The sequence below is a fragment of the Mus musculus genome, chromosome 5 (assembly GCF_000001635.26).
Source record: "Mus musculus strain C57BL/6J chromosome 5, GRCm38.p6 C57BL/6J".
Taxonomy (NCBI): Eukaryota; Metazoa; Chordata; class Mammalia; order Rodentia; family Muridae; genus Mus; species Mus musculus.
In genome coordinates, this window is record NC_000071.6 from 122,976,595 (window position 1) to 122,998,345 (window position 21,751).

The following is a 21,751-nucleotide window of genomic DNA, read 5'->3' on the forward strand; positions in this document are numbered from 1 at the left end:
AACTCTGTGGACTCTGTGGTGGTGGCTGGAGTCCTGCTACTCAAGAGGAGCCACAGGAACATCCAAGCCCAGAGGCTGAAGCCAGCCTTAACAATATAGCAAGGGCCCTAGACTCTCATCTCAAATAGAAATTACAACAAGCCATATTCTTTTTTTTTTCTTTCCTTTAAGACAGGGTCTCATTAGGCAGCCTTGAGTGGCCTAGAATTTACTATGTAGATCAGACTGACCTGGAACTCAGAGAGATCTTCCTGCCTCTGTCTCCCAGAGTGCTGGGATTCATAAAGGCCTGCACCACCATACCTAACCAAAACCGCCATGTTAATTATGTCAAAATGTCAACACCGGGGCTGGCGAGATGGCTCAGTCTTTCAGGAGCTGGAAGGAGAGGGGCTTCATGAAGGTGAGGCCAAAGAAGACTCAGGAGATGCTATCCCAAAACAATAATACACGCAAGGGATTTTTAAAACTGTGCAGGGCACGGAGACACATGTCTACAATTGGGAGACTAAGGCAGTGGAATTCCAAGTTCAAAGCCTTGCATACCTGTGTTAGCCTGGCTGAAAGGAGGATGAAAAACACTGGCTGTTGGGGAGGGGACCACTAAAACCAGAACAACAGCACTGAAACCAACACACTGCTGCAGTCCCACAGGCTTCAAACGCTAGGACTGTAAGCATGTGCCACCACACCTGGCCTTTAACCTAGCAGCTACCAGACTGCTCCTTGAATCAGTATCATAAACCCATCATCACCTGTGAGAAAGTCACTGAATAGAAACCTATACAGCAGTGAAATAAATCTATGCTCATACACAATAAATACTATGGACTGCCTAAGTACAAAGATGAATGAATAAAAGAAGACTGGGGCTGGAGAGATGGCTCAGTGGTTAAGAGTGCAGACTGCTCTTTTAGAGGTCCTGAGTTCAATTCCCAGCAACCACATGGTGGCTCACAACCACCTATAATGTGGTCTGACACCCTCTTCTGGTGAGTCTGAAGTCAATGACAGTGTACTCATTACAATAAATAAATAAATAAATCTTAAAAGAAGATAAAATCAAGAGGCTATCCAGTATGATTCCACAAACATAATGTACCAGGCAAGAGAGAATCTGGGGTTCTGGTCTCCATGATATGTTTGGGTTACACATACATACTCACACTCAGTCAACACTATCTAGTTTTTTAGACAGGATATAGAAATGGAAACGAAGCCGGACGTGGTGGCGCACGCCTTTAATCCCAGCACTTGGGAGGCAGAGGCAGGCGGATTTCTGAGTTCAAGGCCAGCCTGGTCTACAGAGTGAGTTCCAGGACAGCCAGGGCTATACAGAGAAACCCTGTCTCGAAAAACCAAAAACCAAAAACCAAAAAAAAAAAAAAAGAAATAGAAACGATCTCATTTTTATTTTTAAAGGCAGGTTACTGCAGACTATGACACAGGCATACAGTCATAGCAACTTAGAAAGCTAAAGAAGGAAGAGTATTTGAGCCCAGGAGTTAAAGACCAGGCTGGAAAACATGCTAAGATCTGTTTATACAAATGAAAGACAGAAAGCCAGGCAGCGGTGGCGCTCGCTCGCCTTTAATCCCAGCACTCGGGAGGCAGAGGCAGGCGGATTTCTGAGTTCGAGGCCAGCCTGGTCTACATACTGAGTTCCAGGACAGCCAGGGCTACACAGAGAAACCCAGTCTCAAAAAAAACAAAAAAGAAAAGAAAGAAACCAAATGAAAGACAGGGCACTAGTGAGGAACAGATGGCCAGGAGACAAAAGCTTGATTTTAAATCAGCAGAGGATCTACAGCCAGAATTGTAGCCAGAACAGCTGGGCGTGCCTCCCCCAATCCTTTTCTCTTTTTTACGTGTGTGTGAGTGTGTGTGTGTGTGTGTGTGTGTGTGTGTGTGTGTGTGTGAATGTGTGTGAGTGGATATGTATAAGTGTGTGTATGTGTGAATGTGTGTGAGTATGTGAGTGTGTGTATGCCACAGGTTGATATCCGGTGTCTCTACCTTAGTCACTCCGCACCATATATAGAGAAGTAGGGTCTCACTTGAATCCAGAGTTCACTAATTTGGTTAGTGTATCCCACAGATCCTAACACCTGAGTACTGGGACTGCTCAGTGTAGACACAGGCATAGGGATCCAACCTTGAGTCTTCATGCTTTCATAGAACTGCTTACCTGCTGAGCCATCACCTCCCCAACACCCCTTCTGAATTTGGTTGGTCAGCTGCCCCAGCACTGTCCACTACCTAGCAGAATGTGAGTTAATGTTCGGAGCATGTCTCTGTCACTGGGAAACACAGGAGAACTGCTGTTTCCTCACTCTCTGTCCTCATGGACGGTCAGCCCCCTGAGGCTCACTGTCCCCAACAACCGGCTTCAGGATCGGCATCCCAGAAACATAACGGGGACAGGGCTGTCAGGAAGGAGGACTTTGTGGTGGCATAGTGTTAGCCTGGGGCTCCCGATTCTATTTTTACATTCAGAAGCAAGGCAACTGCCCAAAACAAGTCAGAAAGAGGAAGGGAAAAGAAACAGAAGGAAAGAAAGGCGAGGGCCAGGAGATGGCTCCACAGATAAGGCATAGGCCAAGCCAAGCCGGAGGCAAGAGGAGACCTCCTGAGATAATTTCCTCTTGGGATAATTTTAGACCACCAAGGTCTATACAAGCGGCAGGTTACACTCTGGATATATTACACAAGTCAAACTATTCTGTTTGGCTTAAGCCAGCCTGAGTTAACGTTTGTCACCTCTGTCCTTTATGACAAATGCACTGTTCACCGCTCTCCAGAAACCTGTGTGGACTGAGGCTACAAGGAACAACTGTCATACCCCAGGAATGCTGCAGCCACCAACTCAGTGCCCAAGCTCCCCAAGCTCCCTGATGCATCTACATCATGACTAGAAAAATGGGAAGAGAGCCAGCCCTGCTTTCCTGGCCAATACCTAGTTCTCATCTAGCAACAATGTTGGGACCATCATCTAATGGGACCCGTGAGAACCATGAGGTCCAAGTGAAAGGAGAGGCCATCGTCCCGATGCACAATGCATCTGGAAAAGGCTTGAAGAGTTAGTTAATCATCAAGTCCAGGAAAGAAACATTGCTTAAGAAAGCTAAAACAGCCAGGTGGTGGTGCCACCCGCCTTTAACCCAGCACTCAAGAGGCAGCTGGAGCTCTAAGTGGTTGAGTCCAGGCTGGTCTACAGAGTTCCAGGACACCCGGGGCCACACAGAGAAACCCCAAAGCAACATCTACAATCTCAATGTGGAAGCCAGAACACTGTAAACTCAAGACCAGCCTCATTACACAGCAAGACCTTGTCTTGAAAACCTAAAAGAGCAATCGTGGCAATTATTCTGGACACGTTGCCAGCTGCCTTCATATTCCACAGGTGTGGCTTTTCATAAATTCTAATCCAGTCACTTAAATACCCACCAGCGTGGTCCTCATCAAAAACACAGATGGGGTGTAAAATAAGGCTGAGGCGGGAGAGTGGCAAGTTCTAGACCAGCCTGGACCTTATCATGAAACCTTGCTCTAAACAAAAAGAAACACAAGCTGGGCGGTGGTGGTGCACGTCTTTAATCCCAGCACTCGGGAGGCAGAGGCAGGCGGATTTCTGAGTTTGAGGCCAGTCTGGTCTATAAAGTGAGTTCCAGGACAGCCAAGACTACACAGAGAAACCCTGACTCAAAAAAAAAAAAAAAAACCCAAACCACAAAAGCCCAAGAAACAAAACAAACAAGAAGATACTCAGTGCCAAAAGCAAAATCCAAAACCATACCATAGCAAGCCCGAGTGTGAAGGAGGAGTAAAATTGAGCCATCGTACAGAGCTGACTGATCAGGGCTTGCTTGGGAACAGGTCGGTAGCTAACAGTTACCTTACGCTGTTATGTGAAGATCTTCCTCAAGTTCACATGTTGGAACCTCAGTTTCTCAATATAGAAGCTGGGAGGTGGGGCCCACGGGAAGGTATTTAGGGCTTGAGGCTAGACCCCTTAGGAATGGATTCTTGTCTCCTGGGACTGAATTAGTTACCACCATATCAAGTTGTGATATGGTAAGACGTTCCTTATGTCCTCCACGCACCTGCGTGGTCTTTCTCTTTCCACCCTGAGTTGAAGCAGTACATATTAAACAGACGCCCACACACTAGACTCTTAACTTGCCAGTCCCAAAACCGTGAGCCAAAACTAACCTCTTCCTTGTAAGTCACTTCAGTGACGGGTCATCTGTCACAGCAACAGTAAACACGACTAAGATGCCTTAAGACTCAAGAGAAATGAATGTTCGTGAAAATTTGCACAAGAAACACTCATTGTGTTATTCCTAACAGTGAAAGGGTGGAGACAACCAAAGTGTCCACCAGATGATAAGCAGATAAACAAAATGTGGCCTTTTGATATAAAGAAAACGAAGGAAGCGGACAAGGGGGCAAAGGAAGGGTTTGTGTGGGGTGGGAATTAAATGAAAATTTAAAACCCCCATTGAGCCAGACACTTTAAATAGGGAGGTTATAAGAGTTTTCTTTCTACTTAAAAAGAAAAGGTGTTGAGCAAGTAACACAGCACAGTTGGTAGAAAAGTTGCCTACCGTGTGAGACCCTGGAGTTACCCTCCAGTGCCACATAATTAATAATTAATCAAGTGCTAGTGCCCACAAAGCAAATAATCAAATCACATAGGCTCCCCCTCACTCCTACACAGCTCCACAAAGCTTCCTTCCCATCGTACTAAAGAGCCAAATCCCAATTTCCCTTGGGGTCTCCAAGGCCCCTGATGATCTGGCCCTGGGGTCCCGGCCATCATTTTCCCCTCTGTCATTCAAGGTTGAAACGTCAAGTTCACACCCTGGCCTTCTCCCTTGCTCACCTCTCACAACCTAGACAATTTCCCCCCTATGGCTAATATTTTAAAGATGAATGAATGAATAAGTAGTTTTCATTATGCATCTCTGTTTGTGTCTACTGATGCCTCTAGAGGCCAGAATGGGGGGGTCAGATCCACTGGCGATGGAGTTACAGGTGGTTTTAAGCAGCCTGACGTGGGTGCTGAGAAACAAACCCAGGTCCTCGGGAAGAGCGGCAAGAGCTCTGCCACTGAGCTCTCTCCAGCCCAGAGCTGGCTGTTACCACTTGAGTATCAGGTCAAATACCTCCTCTCCTCCCTGACAACCATGCTTCAAGTACAGTCCTACAACCCTGCTTTATTTCTTCAAAGCTTTTCCAATCATTGGAGATATGTCCTTATCTTTTTCTCTTTCTCTCTCTCTCTCTCTCTCTCTCTCTCTCTCTCTCTCTCTCTCTCTCTCTTGTTTTTGGTTTTCCGAGACAGGGTTTCTCTGTATAGTCCTAGCTGTCCTGGAACTCACTCTGTAGACCAGGCTGGCTTCGAACTTAGAAATCCGCCTGCCTCTGCCTCCCAAGTACTAGGATTAAAGGCGTGCGGCACCACTACCAGCTTCCTTAACATCTTTATTGCCTGTCATCTTACTAAAGAGGGCAGGGGTCTTGTCAGTTACATCCACAGCCTTCCATGTAGGCAAGAAATGATTTTCCAGAGAGAATGGCGATATTGAAGGACTTTCTATGTGATCTGAAACCCCACCTGCTACCTAGTGGGGGAAGGTCGAGAGTACTAAGCCACCAGCCATACTTGGCAAGTCCTCAGAGAGTTAAAAGCCATTAAAACACAGAGTGGGCAAGCCACACCCTAGGCCTGCCTAGAACCCCTAGGAAGCAGGAGACATAACCCACCCCCACCCCCCCCACCGCCCGCGCGCGCGCGCGCGCACTGAGAACACATGAAAGTCTTTTAGGGGTCATGAAGCATCCAGTGTTTACCCAGCAACCTCACAAACAAACGCAAAGGAGAGATCAGAGATTGCATTGCTGACACCCAAGATAGAGACCGGGTCCAAATCACCTCATAAAACTGGGCTGGCAAACACCCTCTGAGCCAACTTCTCAGGACTTTGCAATCTAACCTGTTCTCCAGAGTCAGGCAGTTGCAGCCTCCACCTGCTCCTACCTCCCTCCTCCACCTGCTCCCACCTCACTCCTCCCCTCCCTCCTCCAGGGAGCACATTCTTTTCTAAAGCAGCTGAAGTCTAACCAGGAGGGTAGGGAAGACCTCCCTTCCCTTCTCCTACCCGGCCCTTGGCACTTACCCACCAGGAGTTTGACGTCTCGGACTGTGAAATCAGGGTCTGGCATCCTGGAAAAAAAAAAAGAGAAGCGTGGATATTTGGTTAAAAAAATAAATAAACAGACAGACAGACTGAAAAAAAAAAACCCACAGAGCTAGACTCTACCCTGAGTCAATTTTTCAAAAAAGGGGTTCCTTGTACTAAGCTTGAGAATATGAGAGAAACCCAGAGAGCAAACCTGGTAGACCAGGTAGGTATCCCAAGGGAGGTCACAGAGTAGGTTTCCTACCATAAAAGACTCAAGCTGAGCCTCAGAGGAGGATGGCACATCACTGGTCAACTTACTGCAGGACAAACTGAAGTGTGGTATGTCAGGGACCAGACACCTGCCTTAATTTAGGGTGTTTCTGTCCCTTTAGAAAATATTTTCCATATAGCTATACGGACTGTGGGAGAAACTAAAAGGGTTATTTTGAAACACTGAAACAGGTAGATTGTGAGTTCTGGGCCAGCCTCAGCTACAAAGCAATACACTATCTCAAAAAGAGCTGGGTGTGGTGGCACACGCCTTTAATCCCAGCACTTGGGAGGCAGAGGCAGGCGGATTTCTGAGTTCAAGGCCAGCCTGGTCTACAAAGTGAGTTCTAGGACAGCCAGGGCTATACAGAGAAACCCTGTCTTGAATAAATAAATAAATAAATAAATAAATAAATAAATAAATAAATGAGTACAGACAGAGCCAGACAAGGGCATGTCCCGCCTTAATGGACAGTGGCATAAGCCTATGATCCCAGCTCTTGGGAAGGGAAGGCAGGAGGAGCAGGTGTTCAAAGTCATCCTCCGCCACAGAGTTAAGTCTGAGGCTAGCCTGGGCTCTCAAAACATAAAAACAAGACAGAAACCAGAGATGCTGAAAGGCAGGTAACACATGCCTTTAATCTCAGAAAGAGGCAGGAAGATCTCTATGAGTTCAAGGCCAGCCTGGTCTACACAGCAAACTCCAGGCCAGCCAGCGAGGAAGATGCTGAACATCTCATAACCCTGGTAGGAAGTACCTGAGCAAGCCTAGCAGTAGAGGCTAGAGTGGGAGGCAGCCTAAAACCCCTTTCTTATCCCTGACCAAGGAGTGGGACCTGTTCTTCAGCTTGCCTCCATCTCTCCCCAACCCAGAACCCTGGGCAGCTCTGCAGTTCTCTTCCAGAATAGAAGATAGACAGAGTCAAGGGGGTATAAGGAGAAGAAACACACACCCATCACAGAAAGAGACCCATTTCCCCCACACTAGGAATATGTTCAGAAAACATGCATCCTGGTACCCTAGTCTAGGCGCAGAAGATGGTCAGTCCCTTCACAACCCACGCTTCAAGCAATGCTCAGCAGGAAGTTGCTGTGTGGGACCAGAATAGACCAGAAAGCAGCAGCAGGAGATCCATCACTGCTTAAAGTGACCGGGATAGACTAGATGTGGGTGGGGGAGGTCATCACTGCTTAAATGCCCTAGGATTCCCAAATTCCCGAAAGAGCAGCTTTTCTTCTCCAGTGGGCCTTGAACCGAGAGAGAAGGAGCTGTTCCTAGATTTTAGGCAAAGTCCTCCTCTCTTGGAAATGCTAAGTGGTGGCATAAGAAAGGCAGGAGAAGCCAACCCAAGCTGGGAGTTGTGATAGGGAGGGAGATGGAGGAAGAAGGGGTGAATTCCAGCACTTACTTGATCCCTAGTCCATCCTTGTCCCGAAAAACCAGGGGGACCCTGAGAGCTTCTCTCTGTACGTACTCATAGTTAAAATCTGTTTGGGTATTTGAATTAAAAACAGTTAATTTGGTTAAGTTATTGAGGAACAAATGAACCACAACCCACTGGTGAGGGGAACCCCCCCCAAAAAAAAACCCGGTCAAGAGGCATATACACTAGAGAAGGTACCAGCTAGATGGAAAATAACAAGATAGATAGATATGGCAAAACCATGCCATCCCTCGCACTCCCATCCTCTCCTCTGCCTACTCATTCCCTGCATGCCCCCACGGGTCCCAACTTGTCAATGAACAGCCCAAGGCCAGCCTGGGCTGGGGAGGAGACTTAGACTGAAAACTCACCAGCTCTTGAGAAACAGGGACAGACAAACACATCCCAGGCTGAGTTGAGGTAGGAAAGGGACAGCAAAATTGAAGCATGCTACCTGGGAGGACCTAAAAATCCCCCACAGAGACTGGGGAGGACGGTTCTCATTGTAGTTGAGCATCAGTGAAAATCTTATTGTCATATCCTGGATGGTGAAGGGGGTGGGGGGAGCCGGTTTCCTTGGAAACTATGTATTTGGTGCCAAAGTAACTAGGGAACTGGGCACAGCTTTATTGTCTCCATATAGTGAAATTCTGCCGGAGCCCATCAAAATACTTGCTTCAGCTGGATAACCACAAGGGTTGAAGAGCTAGTGAACGGTAGTGAACGGTAGTGAATGGTGAACGGTAGTGAATGGTGACGACAGAGCTCAGGAAGCCCCCCCCAAAGGAAAACTTCACAAGGCAGTATCCTATCAGCAGCTTGCGTGGTAGAGATCCCCCTCCATCTCCTATTCCTAAGCCCTCAGCCTTTGCCTAATTTCTTTCCTTCCTCAAGTCCCAAGCCAGTGGCTCCGATGCAACCATCTATCCCCAGCATGGAGGTGTGGGATGCATCCCCCAAATCAGGTGACCAATGCAAGGTACCAAGGGCACCAGTCCTCTCCAAGCTGGTCAGAAAGGAGAGAGAAGGGTTGGGGAGCCTAAACCCAAGGAAAATGGTTCAGCAGGACAGCCTTTGGGGGGAGGAGGAAGCCAGAGAGACTGGCTCTGAAGAAAGAACAAAAAACCCAGAGCAGAGAAAGCCCTGACCCCAGAGGCTCAGATCCCCAGGGTCTCACAGTGAATGGGGATTCCTCCGGATTTAAAGGCAGATAACTTTGAGAAGCTTCTAGTTAGAAGCTAAGGGTCCCTTCTTCTGCATTTCAGCTCCCTCCCTCCAGTTTTGGGGCCAGATCTGAATTAACAAGCAAACTCCAAAGGCCCTTCTCCTTGCCTTTGAAAAGAAGCCAGGACAGCTTTAAGGATGCCCTTAGAGCTCCCTAGATGGTAACCTTCCTTCCCTGTCCACCCACACACCCCAACTCCCCACCCACCCACCCTCCAGTTTCAGCTTCCACAAATGGGCCTGAGAAGCAGCTCACAAATCCTGGCCTGAGGATTCCTGACAAATCACTAGGAGGGAGCGTTTGCACATTGTTTTCCCATAGGCTTTGCCAGGCCCGGTAAAGTGGAGGAGGAAAAAGACAAGAATTAAAATCCCATTTGTACCGAGAAAATAGAAACGCAGCTGGGGCTGGTACCCTGCTTTTTGGGTGAAATTTCTTAGGGGGGAAAAAACTACCCCCCCTCCCTAACTTCACCAGAGCCCCAGGAGGCGGTGAACACAAAAGAGAAACTTCAAAAAATGCAAAGCCGGGGACAGTCTCCTCTAGGGCTAACTTCAGGCCTCAGCCGCTCAAGCAGAACCTGGAAGAGGGAGGCGCTTCCCCCTGCTGTCAGCCCACTGCGAGCACAGGGGTTTCCAAGGGGGATGGGGGGAAAACACAAAATGGAAAATGAGTAATTGAAAGGAAACTTTAAAAAAGTCCACACACAGCTGGGGCGTAGTGGCGTATGCCTTTAATCCCAGCACTCAGGAGGCAGAGGCAGGTGGATTTCTGAGTTCCAGGACAGCCTGGTTTACAAAGTGAGTTCCAGGACAGGGCTATACAGAGAAACCCTGCCTCGAAAAACAAAAACAAAAACAAAACAAAACAAAGTCCACACAACCTAGGAAGGCGTGGGTAAACCAGAGCTTCTCCCAAACGCCAATCCTACAGGCCAAAATAGGTTCTGGGTCCAGAGTCTACAAAAGACCCCCTCAGGAGGTTCTGGGTTCCTAAGGCCTCAAACAGGAGTCTCACCCAACATGTCTAAGAAAAAATCCTCAGCCACACTGTCAGTAGGAGAGCCAGGGAGAACCCCAAAGCCAGGAGGTCCCTCAAAAACCGAAGCGTGTCCACCTTCTGCTTCTAACACCGGAAAGGCCAGAGAACACAGAGCTCTCATGTCGGGCATGGAAAAAGACCCTGTCTCCTCAGAGGTGCCTAAATCTTCCATTCAAACTGCCAAGGAACTGGGATCTTAGCTCCAGGCCTGAGCAGGTAATTTATCACATATACAAACTAGCCTCCCCTAATTCGGACTGTCAAGGTTGTAGAAAGCGCTAGAGGCTTCAGGCTTGGGGAGGAGGGGGTAGTGGCAATAATGCCCTGAACAACCACTTAGTCCCTTCTCCAATCCAGCAGGGCAGGGCCCAGGAAGGGAGAAAGGCACTGCAGACCCAAGGCTCAGACTCAAAGCTCAAAGGGGCGTAACCCTAACAACCGAAGGCGCTGCCTAAACCCAATTCCAGTTCCTAACCCGCGGGGCCCAGGTGATAGGAGTTTGGGGGGCCTTCAAACCTAAGGCCGTCAAGCCAATGGTCCCAGGGATGTCTGGAAGGGCTCCTGCCAGACACTGCACCTCTGGCAGCACAGAGAGCGCAACTGGCTTGGGAGAGTGAAGATGCTGCGCTCACGCCCTCCCTGGGTCCCTCTTAGTCCAATAGTCCCTTGGCAGTGACCACCCTGGTACTAATGATGGGTACAGTTAGGGCCTAGGCCCACGCCAGGCCCAGCCCTCTTCCTGCCTGCCCTCCTCCCTTACCACCCCCACCCCCACCCCCGGTGCTCAGTCTCGTTTCGTCACCGGATCCCCTGGAATGGGGGACGCGGGCGCGAAATACGAACCCAGCCACAGGCAGCTCCCTCCCCACGTGCGCGCTGGCCCTCTGCAGAGTGAAGCCAGGAGAGGGGGGTGCCTCACCTTTGCCTTCCATAGCATGCACGAAGTCCCCCTGGTATAACTGGCTACGTAGCTTCTCCTCCAGGCTGAAGCCACGGACGCTGACAATTTCCTCCACGTCCGACAAGTCTTCGTTCTCGTCGTATCTCTGGCGGTCAATCGCACGCTGCGGGGACCCAACCAGAGAACCCCGGACATTACTGAGAGGACTTGGGGGGGTCTCCTCTCACCCTGGGCCCACCAAGAACAGGTGCAAGAGTCGCGCGCCCACTGCACCCCAGCATTGCAATCTGAGCAACTTTGCGCAAATGCCAAAGATGCTGGAAAGCAGAAAAAGGGGCTCACACCCCCAAGGCCCGACTGCCCTTAAACGAAGCAATCCCTTCTTGCATCTTTGGAAGCTATGGAAATGGTATTTGGGGGCTTTCCTCTGCCCCCACGCCAAGTGATGTGCTAAGCTTTGCCCACTCGACTGGGAGCCTGGTTATGTAACCCCTGAAGGGGGCTCCGGGTATGAGCTGGCGGGGCAGATGTAGGCCCCGAGAGAAGCCGCTGCAGCAACCGGCTCCGCGGTAACAGCAGCCCTGGCGGCCACGGCGGCCAACCCGGGAAGCCGGAACCCAGGGCCGGCGGCATTACTAAGGCTGGAGCTGCTCCCGAGCTACAGAAAAGCTGGAAAGCTGAAACGGAAGGGTTGAGACCCTAACGGCCCCCGCCGACCGACCGCTAGTGCAAGAAGAGGAGGGGAGGGGAGGAGGTTAAGAATGTGGGGGGAGAGAGGCAGCCAGCCCACCACAAAGCTTCTATCAGAGACCCCAAAACGCACCAGCAGCTGCCTCATCTCCCCACGAGCGCGCGCGCACACTCACTTCCTAAGGAGACTCCCCCACCACTCCCCGCATCCTTCTTCCTCCTCCCTCCGCCGCTCAGCACCGAGCCCCGCAGCCCCCCAGATCCCAGGCGAACCCCGAGCCCGCTCAGTCCCTTCCACGCCTTTCGGCGTTGCCTCCTCCCCACTTAAGTGTCTGAGACCCTGAGCCTCACAAGAGACTGGAGGAGTAAGCTGCTTGCTTCCTTTTGCATGCAATTTATTATTTTTTTCCGGTCCTCTTGCAAAATACAGAAAAGGAAAGAAAAGGCAGCAAGAAACAACCAAAAAAATAAATAGATAGATAAATCGATCATATACCAGATACAGATTTGGGGGAGAAAAAAAAAGCTACACACCAATCTTCTTCCAGAGTCTTTCTCTGCCTCCATTTTTTTAGGAGAGTTCACCAATTAATTGTCAACACTCCTGCCCCCTGCATTTTGGCGGAGGGGGAAAGGAGGGAAGACCAAAGAAAAGAAAGCAAAAAAATAAATAAATAGAGCAAGCCAGAGCCGATATCTACAAAGTTTTGCACCAACACTTAAGCAGATCCGTTTGCAAAGTCCTAGGAAACCATTTTCAGCAGTTGTGGGGGGGGAGGCGTCGACGTCATAATCCCCGGAACGTAAACATTGTTGCCGATCGCGCTCGGAGCTTGCGGCTAGGCTAGTTGGGGAAAGGGGGGGCTCGGGTTGGGGGTGTCGGGGACCGCAGCCGTAGGAGGTGTGGGGCCAGAAGGGAGCCTGGGACGCACCGGGCGCTGTTAGCGCCTTGGCATCGCTGTTTTGTTGTTGGGTCACGAGTGCGCCTCTGCACGCAGGCGCCGCCGCCGCCCGGGAGCTGACTTTTGGAGGGCTGAGTTGCAGGCGGCGGGCGCATCCCAGAGATGGCGGGGCAGGGAGGGAGGGAAAGAGAGGAGGGGGTGGGGAGGGAGGTGCAGATTTGCACGGATGGCCTCAGCGGGAGGCGCGGAAATGCTAGCCAAGCCTGCTGGCGTGAAAGCCCCCGGGGCCTGGCACCCCCCAAAACGACCCCCCACCTCTGCCCCTGCCCCCTCTTGCTTGGGTTACGCAGGGCTGTCCCTCTCTTCCTTCACCCACCTTTCCTCATTACCTATGCTGGCGACCTAAATTCAAAGTATTTTGTATGTGTGATTTCTTTTTCTGTTTTGCTTTTCTACTGCATGCCTGGGGGGAGGGGCCAGCCTGTCCAGACCCTTATCCATTTGCGAACCTGCCATATGGAGGAGGCATCTGAGGGGCTCAGAAAGAAATTACCTCAGCACTGTATCTGTACAGACTGCATAACTTTTAAACTCCCGGGGCTGAAATAATAATATGGAGACACACGCACAGGTACAGGAAATACAGCCAGTCCACAGCCTTTTCAGACTGCAGCTGACCGGAAGAAAGCCTTTGGTTCATTCATTCGGATAGCCTCGGTAGTACAGCCCTGAAATAGAAGTTGGGCTTTTAAAGAGAAAGGAAAAAAAGTCTCTACACTCGCTGAGAAGAGATAAATCGATACACAGGAGGGAATAGAGAATCGGATTCAGCGTCTCTAATGCAGGCAGGCAAAAGGTAAGCCTCTCTCGTGTGGCAGTTTAAGAGAAAAGTGGTGGTTGTTTGTGGCTTTCTGGGGTACAGCAACCTTGATTGATCCATATTGTTTCTCAGCGGAGAAGGGGGGCAGCCTTTGTGAATATTCCTGGAGTAGCAGATCCCCAATGTTCCTCCGTCTTTTAAGTAGTGCTTGTGACTGCTTCCAGAATTGACTGACCCTCAGTGGTCCTGGAATTCCTTTAAGTTGAGAGAAATGCTGGCCCTAAACTTTGTTTCCCTCCGGGCCTCTTCCTTTCTTGCAAGGGCCTAATGACAGCATCACAAGGATGTTCTGAGAGACCTCCCAGGTGACGCTAGCTTGGCGTACAAGCTAAAGCAGGTCATTTTGCACCCTGGAGAAACCCAGATTCAAGAAATTATGAGTTTAGGTGACTGCTGTTTTTATCTTGTCCCAATGTCAAGAGCACTGGTTCAGACAGATACGGGGAGGAAGTGGCCTTGCCACCTGAAATCAGCTGTGAACCACACATCGTCACCCTCCCTTACGTCAGAATTTCCTGCCTTATCGGTCTGTACTTTTTTTCCACCTGTCCCCAAATCTGCTCTTTGAATTTTTTTTTAAAAATTCCATCCATGCACGTTATCGGTAGAAATCTACGTAGAGATGAGGCGACAAACACCAAGTTTGTCACCAAACTGAAACTACATCTACGTTGGCTCAGCTGCATTCTCTGGGCAGCCCTTCTAACCATCCCTGTGAAAACCAGGGGCCAGCTGGTGCTGTAACGCAGTCCTGGGATATTTGGCCTAGCAAGCCTAAGGCCCTGGGTTCCATACCCATTGACATGGGGATGTGGACCACTTTATCTGGCTCTTCTTGTGAGAAAGAATACGTTTGAAGGGGATGTCTCATGGCCTTGTTGCTCTGCTTTGTAAGTGAGGATGCTGGGATTCAGAAAGGCAGAAACGACTCGCTCTCAGTCATGCTGCTTACCCTTTCAAATGTCCACCGACTTCATTTATGCTTCAGAATGAAATAAAGGAGGGGCCCAGGGTTGAGAATCAGTGGATTACAGAATTAAAGCAAAACTGTCAAATAGGATGCTGGAGATTTTCGTTCATCTTCCTCCCTGAAGTCTCTCCCTTCCCCCCAGAACCCCCTTCCACTCCCTGTGGCTTCTGAGTTCCCCCAAAGGCTGGCATTGGAAAAAGTCAGAAGTGAGCCACGTTTGTAGAGTGGGCAGAGGTTGATCGGTCACCTGATTTGATCCTGTCCCTTTACAAACCTGGAGGAGAGGAAACCACAGACATGAGAGGAGAACGAGCCTGCAGGGTGTTTGTTCCCCTTTGACTCCCCCAGAATGCCCACCCCTCTGCTGGGTCTAAGTGGTCACTCAATAAACGTTGAGCCCTTGATGGATCACCTTCTCCAGCATATTTGCATTTTCCCTTTATCAGTAATTGGCAGATGAAAGCCTTTGTCCTCAGTTGAAAGAATTCCAAGCATTCCCTCTGAGTGGGGGAGGAGGTTATTTTGGGCCACAGGGGGAAGGGCCAGACCCTTGAGCTCTAACTTCAGGCTGATTGTCCCCCAGGAGCTGAGAATAGGTGAGAAATAGGAAAGGGGGCTTCTTTTGAGAAAGATGAGCTTTTAACACAAGCCAGCCTCATTGGAAATGAAATAATGTCTTCCTGTACCGCCCTTGTAAAAGGCTCAGTCAGATCCTACCTGTGTTAGTCTGTTGTATCATCTCAGGCCAATTGAGCAACTCTGTGTCCAAAGACAAGGGGGCAGAAGACAGAAATGACAACTTCGCTTACACACACACATACACACATACCCCGTGAGCTTGACTGTCCCTGGATGGAGCACTCAGAAACTCAGGGATTCTGGACTAGGAGCAAACAAATTTATGTTGTTATTCTAGCTCTTGGCTTTCCTAGCCCTAGGTAGCCTGGAACTTGCCATGTAAACCAGGCTTGGTCTAGAACTTTGCGTGAGCCTCCTGCCTCTGTCTCCTGAATCTTGGGACTATCCCATACCCCAGTTTCATGCTCCAGGCTCTTAAGAGCTTACAGGGGCTTTGAACAAAGTCCTTCCTATTGCCATCTCTTTAAATCTTTGCTATCTCATAGCTAAGGTTCAGAGAAATGCTAAGCTATTTGACCACAACAAAATTATGACTACATGATTTGAACCAAGAACTTGGGAGAAATCTGGAGCCCACAAGTCTGGCCGCTCTGTAAGCCTGCCTGTGAGACATTTAGAATCCAGCTACTCATGAGTACCAAGAACTCACTCTACTATTGAAATACACTTAGAGCAAAATAAATAAATACATAAATAAAATCAAAGATAAACTGGGCATGGTAGTACATGCCTGGGCAATATAATGAAACCATGTCTCAAAAGTAAAAAATTAATGGGCTAGTGTTATGTATGGCTAGGCGATACAGCACTTGACTGGCATCATATACAAGACCCTGGATCCAATTCCACTGCCGCAGCAAGCAAGCAAACAGAATAAAACGAGGCCTTAGGGTATTTGCCATCATTGCTCTTACAGTGCCTACCAAGCTCTTTATATATGAGTCAGGGTCCCGTTGGCTTCACATCTCCATCGTCAGCTATCCTAGAACATTAATAGAATGAATGAAGAGACCATAGAGGCAAAGACGTGTAAAGCAAAGGTTGAATGGAAGAACACATGGGACGGTGGGAATTTTGCAGCCTTAGGGTTTGAAGCATTTGCTCCCAGTGCCTACCAGAAGTGTGACAGCCCAGTATGGGAGCCTAGTGGGATGCCACTTGGAAAGGCTTGGTTCACCTGCCGAGATCTTACCAATACACCTACAAAGGGTGGTAAGTATCCTATGGATAGAGTCAAGAACCATATAAGAAAGCTTAAGCCAGGCATGGTAGCATACTTTAATCTCAGCATTTAGGAAGTTCGGGATCAGAAGTTACAAGCCACAAGGATGTTATGGCTATGGGACTTGAACCAAGAATGTGTGGGAATCCAGAGCCCACAAGACTCTGGTCTTAGTGGGGACCTGTCAAAAGCACACAAAAACTGAAACCAAGGCTCTCAGATGGATCTTCAGCATTACAAAAAGAGATAGAGAGTATAGCTGGGTGATGTTGGCGCACACTTTTTTTCTCCCCCTGAGACAGAGGTTCTCTGTGTAGCCCTGGCTGTCCTGGAACTCACTCTGTAGACCTAGAACTCAGAAATCCACCTGCTTCTGCTTCCCAGGTGCTGGGATGAAAGGCGTGCGCCACCACTGCCCAGCTTGGCACACACTTTTAACCCCAACACTCTGAGGGCAGAGGCAGGATCTCTGTGAGTTTGAGGCCAGCCTGGACTACATAGTGAATTCCAGGACAGGCAGTGCTACACAGAGAAATCCTATCCTGAACAAGAAACAGAGGAGTGGGGGAGGATGGGGGATATATGTTTATATGAAATGACTTAATTATATCCTTAAAAATGAGATGCAGAATATTAAGTGTTGATTACTGTTTGAGTAAATCAAAGAAGATATATCCATAGATCCATACTTAATCTTTTCTATGCATTGGGTAATCTTTTCTATACATGGGTTGTTCTTCATGACAATAAAGAAAAGCAACACAAGAAGAAACTGAGAGCTGTTCTTTGGTACACTGTGAAACGTTAACCACATGTGTATATAAATATCACCTGATGCAGACCTGAGGGGTCTAATTTCATTCTATAGGTTCTAGGGCCTTTTCAACTCTGCACCGTGGACATGTGCTAACTACTCAAATGAATTCCAGGATAGTGGGGTAGCTCAGGAATAGGGTGTTGTAGAGAGTCTGGGTTAAATCCACAGCATGCCAGGGTATGGAAGGCATGAACTGAAAATAAAACAGTAAAGCCTTATATGCCCAAGACTCACCAGTCACCAATCTTATACAAGTTTTGACCTATTTTGTATTACTTTTGGAATTTCAAGTAAAACTTTTCTTAAAAAAATATATTTTTTTATTCATTTTATATATATGACGAGTACACTGTAGCTGTCTTCAGACACTATAAGAAGCATTAGATCTCATTACAGATGGTTGTGAGCCACCATGTGGTTGCTGGGAATTTGACTCAGGACCTCTGGAAGAGCAGTCAGTACTCTTAACCGCTGAGCCATCTCTCCAGCCGTACCTTTGGAATTTAAAGTGTACTTTTATTTTAATATAGCAGCAGACCAAGCTCTTTCTGTTAAAGTGATTGTTCTCAGATATCGTCTGTTTATTTTTTGTTTTGCAGGCTTCTGTGCCCTGTGGCTTGAAGTAAAAAAGAAACAAAACTCTTTAACAACTGTCCAGCCTGACTCTTGGAGAACGGCTTAATGTTCTACTTAGCATTCTGGGTGGTTTTTTGTTTTTCCAGTGTGCCTCTTCCTGTGTAAGGACTGGAAAGGACCCTGGAAACCACAGGTGAGTGGAAAGGGTTAATGCGGTGAAGAGAGTCATAAAAGTTCAAAGATTCTTTCAAAACTTGCCTCTTGAGGTTGATGGACAGGCACACTAGCCAATGGAAAGGGAAAGGCAGGCATGACTTCATCATGCTTACTTGCCACTGGTTGACAATCTCTGAGGGAGGGACCAGAAGGCCAGCAGTTAACCCTTCAGGGCCTACGGTGCCCTTTGCTGATCTACTGAGAAAGATGAAGTACAAACTAAGGAACTTCCAAAGTTCCCCCCACCTTCAGGTGCTATCTCTGGGGCCAACCCCTGGAGACCGGATCTCTCCTATCAAAGGCATTCCCCCTGAACAGAAGTCCTGGAGTAAAGTTTGGAGCTTTTTAAAGACCAGGAATCAGCTGACCTGGCTGAGGAGGAGGAGGAGGCCAGGGGAGAAGTTTGATTCCTTTTTGTGCTGTCAGAACACAGACCCTCGTTGGAGACATTTCCATTAATCTTGTAAAGTGATCAGTCACTGGAAGGATTGAATTGCATTTCCTGCCCAAAGATGCAGAGACAGATGACCTTTGCTGCAGCCCTCAGACCCCTGGTTCACAGCTGGAGAGAGGATGTGTCAGCATTTGCCTTGGAGTCTCACCCAGCCCTTTGTTCAGAACCCAAACCCTTTGTGCTCAGCTGCTGCAGGGGATTTCATAGTTGTTGATGCAGGGTTGTTTTTTGGTTTTTTTTTTTTTCTCCCTAACCTCCCACTTCTGAACAACTTCTGAGAAACAAACTCTATTTGGCAGAAGATGGTATCTAAGAGCTGCCCCAGAGGGAGAACCAGAATAGATGTGGGGGAATTTTGAGCGGCCACTTGGCCTTTTGGCTATAACTATTGTCCTTTCCTGGGTTTCCGTATACAGCCAGAAGTCCAACAAAGTCCTAATACCTCATATTGCGGTGGCTCTATTTCGAAGAAGACAAGACATCTCAAGTTGAAGGCACTTAGAACTAAAGCATTTACATAAAGGGGCATGGAGAACCTAGACAGTACCTCAAGATGCTGGACAGTATGTTTTCTCACCTGTAACAAGGAGGTTGTAATGTAAAACCCACTGCAGTCACTCGGGTACTACATGGACCAGTGTTACAAAGAGGCTCATCCAGTGGAGGCTCATCCAGTATTCAAATGAAGCTGATGTTGTGGGCACCAGAACTCCAATGTTTTGCTTTAAGGCTCCGGGAGAGTCATCTGGGGAGGACGGAAGAGCTGTTTCCTCCCATCAGATTCCCTCTAAACCCGACCTCCATGGACAGAATATTCTTGTCTCCTCCAGGCCTCTACACTTGCTGGTCCTTTCTCTGCATTTCATCCTGCTAGCTCCAGGATGCTCCTCCTAGAATCCACTTGTGTATCTCATCCCGTCACCTCCTAACGCTGAACATATTGTGTTGTCACAGATTTCCTCAGGGAATCAGACCCAGGACCCCAGAAGGAACCAAAACTGAAAGGCTCTTCAGGTCCTATAACGATAGGGTGTTTATATGGAACCCCATCCTCCTGTTAGTCCTTGAATTATTTCCCAAGGGTTTTTTTTTTTAATATTTATTTATTTATTATATCTAAGTACACTGTAGCTGTCTTCAGACACACCAGAAGAGGGCGTTAGATCTCATTATGGATGGTTGTGGCCACCATGTGGTTGCTGGGAATTGAACTCAGGACCTCCGGAAGAGCAGTCAGTGCTTTTGTTAACCGCTGAGCCATCCCTCCAGCCCCTTCCCGAGTATTTTTAATACTTAATATTTAAATGTTGTGTAGTTTTGATACCTTCATGTTTAAAAGAAAAAAAATGACAAGGCAGAAAATATGGGGCGATGGGGAGAAAAATTCTAAAACCCCATCCTGTATGGAATTTTCCCAAGTACCGGTGAACCTACGGCCTTGTGCAAGCTAGGCAAGCACTCTGCCACTGGGCTAGATCTCTGACCCCTTTTTCTTTTGGAACAGTCTTGCTAAATTGCCCAGGCTAGCCTTCAACTCAGGGTGTTCCTCCTCATCCTCACCTGGACTTTTAGACCTATGGCCCAGCCAGATAGGATTCTTTGTTGTATTCTAATTTTTTTTTTTTCCTGCTGAGGACCAAACCCAGGGCCTTGCACTTGCTAGGCAAGGGCTCTACCACTGAGCTGAATCCCCAACCCCTGTTTTTTTTTTCCTTATGTTTTAACTGCTTTTGTTGTGTGTGGGGATGCGCCATAGCACCATCAGGGACAACTTGAAAATCAGGGGACAACTTAGTGGTTAGTTCTGTCACTCCACTTCGTGGGTCACAGGGATCAGACTCAGGTCATCCCACTTGGCAGGAGGCATCTCTGTTTGCTGAGCCATCTTGCCAGGCCCTAGCGGGTTCCTCATTGTTTTGAGACAGGGCCTCCCTGGGTAGTCTTGGCTGGCCTGGAGTTTAACTCTGTTAACTAAGCTCAGATCCTCTTACCACAGCCTTGTAAATGACAGGACCACTGGCATGAACCTACAACCACACCTAACTCCGGAAGGAATCCTTTAGAAGTTTATTTTCTGAGGTTGGAGATGGAGGGCTCAGTATGCACGAGGTCCTACGTTCAACCCCCTAGAACGAGAAGCCCTGTAATATAGATAGGGGCAAGGAAGGTGGCTCAGCGGTAGAGTGCTTGCTGAGCAACCGTGGGGATCTCAACCTTCACATAAGCCAGGATTGATCTTAAATATACTGGTACTGTACATGGGGGGGGGGGGGGGGGTGTAGAGACAGGAGGATTACTGGAGCTCCCTGGCTACCAGCCTATCAGAATAACTTGAGTTTCACTTTCAGAGAACTCCCCTGCCTCAAAGGAACGAGATGACGAATGAGGATGCCTAAAACCTCCTCTGGCCTCCGAGAGTCCATGGGTCCAAGCACCTGCACATGACACATGCATAAGTAATGATCACCCAGTGCCCAATGCTGAGCCTGTGGCTACGGAGAGAGAGAGCAGACATATCTTCTTGCCTCTGGCTACTAGACTGCCCTGAGATCAGAGAGATCCTGCACCAGGTGCCTGGGTTGTACAGAACCAGGGACGGAACGTATGGTGTTGGGTGTGATAGGTAATCACTTAGCTACATCACCCACATCCCTGCCTGTCACTGTCTTTAATATACATCATATCTTAAGCGGTACCTCTGTTTGGTCTCAAACTACAACTTAGCTGGAAGCCCACACCCTGCCATTTCTCCCCAAGTGCCCGCACTACAATCCCTCCCACGGGGTGTAGTTCCTCTTTCCTGGGTAAATTATTTTGCAGGTGGTGTCACTGGCCACTGGCTTTTAATCCTTTTCAGATGGCATTCAGTAATTCATAGATTGTTCATGAAACGCAACCTTGCACACACGCGCGCGCACACAGAGCAGCCTTTATAGGAAACCCTCCTGTTCCCTCCCTCCCCGTGCCACCTGTTCCTGGAAGAGAACAGGCTTTCCCCTGGGGAGGATGGAATGTTCCACAAAAGGACAGTTGGCTCTTCTCCCCAGCTCCAAGAGGAACTCTTAGTCATCTAACATCTGCCTCTCTTGTTTAAGTAAAAAATTCTTTGCAAAGACAGATCTTGTCTTCAGCCCCATGGATCCGGCTCACAGGGTACACGTCTAAAAATACTTAGGGGCTGGAGAGAGGGCCCAGTGGTTAAGAACACTTGCTGTTCTGACCAAAGGACCTGAGGGGCTCACAACCATTTGTGCATGTTCTCAAACAGGCGCGTGCGAGAGCACGTGTGCACACACATACCTGTGCGTAAAAATAAAAAATGTGATAAAGAAAAAA

The 21,751-nt window shown here is 48.5% G+C and overlaps 1 protein-coding gene and 1 long non-coding RNA gene across 10 annotated transcripts in view; one reads left to right on the top strand and one right to left on the bottom strand.

Annotated features, from left to right (window-relative positions):
• Positions 1-12,676, bottom strand: part of Kdm2b (lysine (K)-specific demethylase 2B) — a 118,607-nt gene extending 105,931 nt beyond the window's left edge. For 3 of the 9 annotated variants that reach the window (XM_006530376.4, XM_011248210.3, XM_011248208.3), the window contains exons 1-4: positions 12,274-12,676; positions 11,068-11,212; positions 7,868-7,946; positions 6,183-6,229 (exon numbers count right to left, since the gene is read on the bottom strand). In XM_006530376.4, coding sequence (XP_006530439.1) covers positions 6,183-6,229; positions 7,868-7,946; positions 11,068-11,212; positions 12,274-12,306 — 304 coding nt within the window. In that variant the 5' untranslated portion in view covers positions 12,307-12,676. Of the gene's footprint in view, positions 1-6,182; positions 6,230-7,867; positions 7,947-8,253; positions 8,328-11,067; positions 11,213-11,872; positions 11,962-12,235 lie in introns of those variants that run through there. The other 6 variants (XM_011248212.3, XM_011248211.3, XM_011248209.3 and 3 more) reach the window with 6 other exon arrangements.
• An 83-nt stretch (positions 12,677-12,759) lies between these two features.
• Positions 12,760-21,751, top strand: A930024E05Rik (RIKEN cDNA A930024E05 gene). Its single transcript, NR_045820.1, has 3 exons — positions 12,760-13,497; positions 17,769-17,938; positions 20,764-21,751. It is a non-coding gene; the product is annotated as an RIKEN cDNA A930024E05 gene (long non-coding RNA).